The sequence below is a fragment of the Apis cerana genome, linkage group LG9 (genome assembly GCF_029169275.1).
Source record: "Apis cerana isolate GH-2021 linkage group LG9, AcerK_1.0, whole genome shotgun sequence".
Taxonomy (NCBI): domain Eukaryota; kingdom Metazoa; phylum Arthropoda; class Insecta; order Hymenoptera; family Apidae; genus Apis; species Apis cerana.
The window spans coordinates 1,746,312-1,753,747 of record NC_083860.1 but is presented as its reverse complement, the minus strand read 5'-3'; the positions used below and the strand labels follow the sequence as shown (position 1 = coordinate 1,753,747).

General features: G+C 19.2%; 1 protein-coding gene across 2 annotated transcripts; it reads right to left on the bottom strand.

Annotated features, from left to right (window-relative positions):
* Positions 1 to 3,021: 3,021 nt before the first annotated feature.
* On the bottom strand, positions 3,022 to 7,193 carry LOC107995394 (SCY1-like protein 2). Of its 2 annotated transcripts, XM_028664790.2 has the most exons (4): positions 5,817 to 7,193; positions 4,779 to 5,567; positions 4,306 to 4,687; positions 3,022 to 4,202 (listed from the first exon to the last, which is right to left on the bottom strand). In XM_028664790.2, the coding sequence occupies exons 1-4, from the start codon at positions 6,466 to 6,468 to the stop codon at positions 3,737 to 3,739; spliced, it is 2,289 nt and encodes a 762-aa protein (XP_028520591.1). In that variant the 5' UTR covers positions 6,469 to 7,193; the 3' UTR covers positions 3,022 to 3,736. The 2 variants fall into 2 exon arrangements, with proteins under 2 accessions (XP_028520591.1, XP_016908376.1); XM_017052887.3 differs by having other exon boundaries at positions 4,779 to 7,193.
* Between the last annotated feature and the right edge of the window lie 243 nt (positions 7,194 to 7,436).

Genomic DNA, 7,436 nt, shown 5'->3' with positions numbered 1-7,436 from the left:
GAAAATCACATTTAATAAAATTTTCACTGTCATACTACTTTTCAATATATCGCCGATTTCTCATTGGATTAAATATATAAATAATGCCAATATGCAATAATGCAAATATATAAATATGCCATCTAAATAAATCATATATATAAATTTTACATAATTTTTAAAATAAAACAAATTTTAATATCTTAAGATTATCATTTTTGAATTTTGCTATTTTATATAATAACAAAATAAATTTTGTTACAAAATAAAATTTAGCAAAAATTTGTGTTATTATTATTTAATTATTAATTAAATTACTATCGTTTCATTATATTCTTGCTTTAGAACATATTGCTTAACAAAACATATTTTATAAATAAATATGTTAAAGTTACTAGCAAATTAATAAAAGATAATTGCTAATTGATATATTCAAGAAAGTAATCACACATAAATTGAAATTAAGCATTTATATTTAATAAATCAAAAATATTTAGTTACATGAATTTTTATATTTATATAATAAAGAATCAATTAATTATCTAGTATGAATCAATAGTTTTATTCTAAAAATTAATAATTGTTATAAGCATTTCTATAGTGTGAAATATCATGATCAATGTAAACTACAGTACAGAAAGCATTAAGACAATCGATTAATGATATTTAAAGATATCGATTTAATAGAGTTGTTTCTAGAACACGGAGTTGAATATCTCTTTACTTATAAATTCGTGTAAAGACTATAATATCGTATAAAATATCGAAATATAAATAATTATAAGTATAAATAAATTAAAAATTCTGGCAATAATATATTCATATATGGAGAACATATTTCAAAAAAGACATCTTATGATAATCATCAAAATTGTTTAGGTCATAATACTTTCGAAATCTTAAAATCTTTGTAGAAAGTTAAATTTATTCATTGTCATTCAAAATTTATTTTTATTAATTATATAGAAATTTTTTTCTATATTACAAAGATTACCAATATCAATACAATGATTTATTTTCTTTCTAAGAAATAATTATTCTCAAAAGCATTAAGTAATATATTGGCAGACATATTTTATGCAACTTTTATTTTATTAAGTATGATCGGTTTTCTCCAAAAATTTTTTTATCTCAAAATTTTACGAAAATTTTTTAATTTAACTCCAGCATACTTAATTGTTTAATTCAAGCATTCTTTGCATTCTTAAAAAATGTTTCATATGAGAACAATTATAAAGAAGCCAACAATAGATATTCAAATCATCTTCATTTTGATAAAAATGAAAATCATTTTTATATCCAATTTTTGGATTGCAACAAATTTTCTTTTAAAATTTTCAAATATGTGCATTTATTCATAATATTTGTAAAAACTACATTTCTGATTTTATACCGTATCAGCCTATATCATTATATTTTTGTCATAATTTAATTCAGTATTGAATTTTCTTATTTCAGATATATATAGTATTATTATTATATAAATTGAAATATTTTTCATTCATGAGCCAAATGTCAAAATATTTCTAAAATTCTGTATCTTTTTTGCAAAATCTCATGCACAAACATAAATCTCTTTTTACAATTAGTTCTAATTGTAAGTAATAATTTTTTTTAAGCAAACTATAAAATATATTTATTTTTAATAATCATATTTTAATGCTTTTTATATTATTGAAAAATCGATTTCTTTCTGAATTTTTAAATTTTTTATTTAAAATTATTAATTATTTTTTTTCATTTAAATTTATTTTTTTAGAATGTTTAGATCATAATTTATCTTCATTGGAATTATTTATATATTATATTATTAATTTATACAAATATATTATTAATTTATTTGCATTTAATATATTTGCAATATATTGTAAGGTTTTGTGAAAAATGAAAAATGTCTATAATAAAAATGTCTATAATATTAATATTATATTATTATATATGAATATAATATTACTATAATATTATATATGTTATATATTAATATTAATATTTTTATCTCCTATTATCTTTGTTTTTATTGCAATTATGAATATTTTTTTATATTATTAATACAATTATAATTTGAACAGAATTGAATCTCTTATTAATGCATTGTTTTGAAATATAGAAAATCATTTATGAATTCTTTTTACTTTTTGTTGATGGTAATTATAATTTATGTTATTGAATATTTTTCTTCAAAATTTAAAATTACTTATCATGTTAAAATATTTAACATTAATATTTAGTACTTAATAAAAGTACTACTTTGTTTATAAATAAACTGAAATATCTATAGTTTATTTCTTTTTTTACTTATTACATTATAAAAAGAATTTTTGAAAGCTATTTCATATTATTATAAATAATTATATGTATAATGGAAAAAATTTGATTTCTATAAATATTTATTACTATTAATATAATGATAGAAAAACTAAATTTTGTAAATCCTATAAATTTTCAAAAGTAATTATGATATTGAAATTTTAAAATTTTTTAATTAAAAATTTTTAAATATTCTAGTTAATCATCAATCAATTTTTCCATTAATCTCATTGATTTTTAAATTATTTGATAAATCATGAATGATTATTAAAGTTAAATTTTAAATTATTAAAATTTGTTAAATATAATTAATATTTCTCATTATTTTTATGAATTATTATAAAGAAATAAATTTAAAAAATATTTTATATTACTAAATAAAATTTTTTTTACAAAAATAATATTTATAATAATTTTTAATTATATTTTATCATAGAATTGAAATTTGAAATTATTTTGAAATTACCAAGAATCATTTTTTACCATATAATTTTTAAGAATTAATTAATTAATTATAAATATTATAAAAAAATATTGAGACAATATAATGTATTTAATTGATTCAACTAAATTAGTAATTAAATTCTTATGTTATTAAAAAAAATTATAATAAATTTTGTTTTTTGTCATTTAACTATTCATTTTGAATGGTGATAGCAGCTATTTTCCATTAATTCATATTTATTACATTGATTTAAGTTTTAATAATTAATATTGATTTTGTTAATTCAAATGTTTTGATATTAATTAAGAAAGTAATTAATAACTTTATTATAATATAAATACACACACAATTATTAAATGCTATACTTAATAATAAATAAATATTATTATATTTAAAATGTATACTGGATATTATTTAATATTAATTTTAATATTAAGTTATAATAGTTTTTAGTTTATTTTAGATATTTATAAAAACATATTAAGAAATATGTATATGTTTTATTTCTAAAATTATATATTTTATTTGAATGCTTTTAAAATGCTAAAATTTTCTATAATATTCATAACAATAACCAAATAAATAAAGAATACATTAAATAAAAACAAATATGTCACATATTGTACAGAATTGTTACATTTTTTTAAATGATATCTATTTCTCAAATTTTCAACAAATATTTGTTCCATTTTTGAATTATATTTATAATATTATTTAATATATTATTTAACATAATATATAATCATATTATAATAATATAAACATTTTAATTTTTTAAAATTAGATAAAAATATGTCACATTTTTTTCAAATTCAGAAATAAGACAATGAAAAATTCAGTATTAAAAATTCTAATTAAGATAATAAAAATAAAATAATAAAGAAACAAAAAAGCTTGTAACAAATATAATAATATATCTAGTTATATATCTAGTTTTAATAAATTGATTATTTTTTTCACATGTAATAATAAATCTTATGATACTATATTACATTAGTAAAATCATTAACTAAGTAAGTCCATTACATCATAAGATGACAATTTTTCTATTTTTTTATTTGAATTGGAAATTGAATTTGAATTAAATTCTAATTGATTAACAGAAAAATTATTTGCATTAGAATTCAAATTTGATTTGAATTCTAATGTATTAAGTGTAATATTTTCTTGATTCATAGAATAATTAATACTATTACAAGGAATAACTGAATTAGGAATGTAAGTATTTCCTTTTTGATTTAATTGTACATTCATTCCTTGTGGATTAAAATGTTGGTATTGGTTAGAATTTGGTATTTTCCAAGAATAATCAGGTTTTGAACTTGACATTGAAAGATTTAACTGATCTAAATTTGATTTCAATAAAGTATCAGTTAAATCTTTTATTGGTGGTTTTGTAGGTTGAACAATTGTTGGTATTAATGGTGTTTGCGATTGTAATCTTTGATGTACTTCTTGTTGTTGAATTAATCTGTAATAAAATATTTTTTTTTTTAATTTTAAAAAAATTTATATTTTAATAATAAATAAAATATTTTTAATTTTATTAATGGACATAAATAATAAATACTAACCGAAATTTATCTTCCATTGTTAATCCATTTTCAATCTGCAGAGATTTTAAAGTTGTGGTTTTATTTGAAGTAGGAACTATGGGAGTTATAGTAATATCATTATTTATTGAATTAATATTTTTATAAATAGTAGAAGTTTGTGAAAGTTGTTGATCTAATTGTTGAGTTTCACGGCGCATAGCATCTAATTGTTTCAAGGCTTCTTTATGCTCTGATGTTACACGATTTATCATTTCAATTACAAGATTTGAAAGAATTTCATATTGTGGTAGACTAAAATTTTGTTCAATACATAATGGCAATAAAAATGGTAAAATTTTTGTTGCTAGTATTTCTTTACTTGTTCCCAGCTTACTATGGCTTAATAACATTCTATAAATACCTATTTAAAAAAATATATTGTTTGTAATTTTTTGTTGTAATTATTTAATTTTATTCTTAATTAATTTTTATATAATATTTTAATGTAATACCTATAATTGCCATAAGAATTGCAGGTTCACCAGAATGTGGAATTTCTTGTAGAAAAGGTAATACTTGATCAAGAACAAGCCATCGGTCAAAATGAGGTAACATTTTTGCTAGACATAATAAACAATTGACTCTAACTCCAAGACTTTTGCTATTGCTTCTTTTCCCATATAAACAAATCTTTTTCATTCTAGGTAAAATTGCATTTTTAATTACTGGTCCTTCAATCATTGTTATAATATTAGGTAAAGCTGATAAACATAATTCTTGTAATTGTTCCCATTCAGATTCTAAAGCTCTTAATAACATTGGAACTATATCTGTTTTTATTACTTCAGTAGTACATAATTTTAATAATAAATCAGCATGTTGCATTAAAACAAGACTAATTTGTGGTGGATCATCCAATGTCAAAACTTGTTTAATATTAGGTAAAATATATTCTCTAAATTCTTCCACAGAACTTGTTTCCATAGCAAAAATTATACTAGGTAAAACAAATGGAATCATTGGAGGATTAAATAATTCCTTATATAAAGCTGGAAGAACTCTATGTAATATAACTCTATGCGGTAATTGTTTTAAAAGTTGAGGTAATCCTTTATAAAATTGTGATTTTTGTAAATTATCCCATTGAAAAATTTTATCTAAGTAATTGAGAGTTTTCACACCTATGTCCATAAAATATTCAATCTTCACAAATTGATGAGCATCTGGTCTTAATTCAGGATTATGATGTAACATCAATTTAACTGTATCTTTGAGAGTTTCTGAAGTTGGAAGAAATGTATCTGCAATAGTTGAACTTTTAAAATTTTCTAAAAATTGTTTGTGTTTTAATAAGTCATTATTAGATTCATAAGGAAGTATATTCTTTGAAGAATGTAAAATATATATCACTATTCCCAAAGAAAATATATCACTAGCTGTACCAACACTGCTTGCTAAAATACATTCTGGTGCTTGATAATCCAAATTTGGTTGAGCTATAGATGTACTTGAAATATCATATTCTACATATGACCATTGAGGTTGTTTACCTTCAATACTTTGATTCAATGCACAAAAATCAAATCCAAAAATTTTCCATGCTCCATGACTATTAACAACAATAGATTCTGGACATAAGTTTCTATGTAATAATTTAACATCTCCATGTAAAAATGCAAGACCTTCCCCAAGCTGTAAAAGTCCATATTTAATTTCAATATCATGTAATTTATAATCCTTTAATGCCATAGGTAAGGGTTGTGGCAAATTATTATGATTTCCCAAAATATTAGCTAAACTAGCTAAAACAGGTTCAGTTGCAAATGCTAAACTATCTCTTGATTCTTCTAAAGGATGTTGAACAATTAAAATTTGTGGATGACGTAATTTTGTTAATTGTGCAACACCTCTTTTTAATGTTTCTAAGATTAATTCCTTATCATTTTTTGAAAATTTTTCCAAAATACGTTTTTCAAATACAAAAATTGCTGCCTCTTGTTTTGTAGATTTTTTGTAACCATTGTACACTTTCCACAATAATGATGGTCCTGCACTCGCAATATGAGCAGTTACTTCAAATTCCCTGGTTACTGGATTACCAGGAAGAACATTTGATAATTGTGACAAGCCATAAGCAGTATTTTGAACAGTATTAGAAATTGTATTGCTAACAGTATTTCTTAACTTTGTAAGCACATCCATTTTATTTAAAAATTTATTTTAAATAAATTTCCATTTATTGATTTAATATTGTTTTTTGAACATTAATAATTAAAAATACACATTTTTAAATTAAGGACTCCATAATATTTTTTCTTTCTAAACACTTTGATTTTTATTTTTTGTTTGGTAAATTTTATTATTTTTTAGTTTTCGAAAATATTATATATTGATATGTTTTTCATATGTGTGTTTTATATATTATATGAAAAATAATTTTTTCAAATATTCAACATCATATAATAAATCTGTTATAATGCCAAAACTTAATGCTATTATATTAAAAAAATATAACTTTTGACACAATGACTTCATTGAACTTATCACATCAATGGTTATATTTTACTAACCTTCATTTAATAATCTATTATTACCAACCTGAACATTTAGTTAGTAAGGATTTTATGAAAATTCTTTTAATTTTTTTATACTTTATATATTATATAAAATTTTCTCAATATTTTTATGTTTTAAATTATTAATGAAATTAATAAATAAAATTACTTTTTTAATTATTTATAAAAAATATGATAATATTTTATATTTAAAAATTTGTAAATATAATTTTTTATTATAAAAATATGATTTTTTATTATAAAAAATTAGAAATATATAAATTATTGCAATTACGTAAAAAAAATATTAAAATCATTAAATTCAGATACGAATTATAAGCATTTACTTTTAAACATACGTTGATTAAACTATACTTCATTCAATGAATCAAATCATTATATATTATATATTATATTATAAATATCAACAAAATCATGTGATCAAAATCTAGATATTAGGATCGAATTTTTATAATTATAAGATATAATGTTTTCTATATATTTATTTATTTATATTATAAATTAATATAAATATAAATAATATAATAAAGTTTCAATATAACAATTCATTTCAAAAATTCATAAGTTTCTATAGCATATTTTTATAAAAATAAA

What these genes read in the sequence shown, in the direction of transcription:
- LOC107995394 (XM_017052887.3), bottom strand. Translation starts at nt 6,468, where the DNA reads ATGGATGTGCTTACAAAGTTAAGAAATACTGTTAGCAATACAATTTCT. An exon ending in AATTCTTATGGCAATTATAG is followed by an intron (nt 4,688 to 4,778) that starts GTATTACATTAA and finishes TTTTTTAAATAG; the next exon opens with GTATTTATAGAATGTTATTA. An exon ending in ACAATGGAAGATAAATTTCG is followed by an intron (nt 4,203 to 4,305) that starts GTTAGTATTTAT and finishes ATTTTATTACAG; the next exon opens with ATTAATTCAACAACAAGAAG.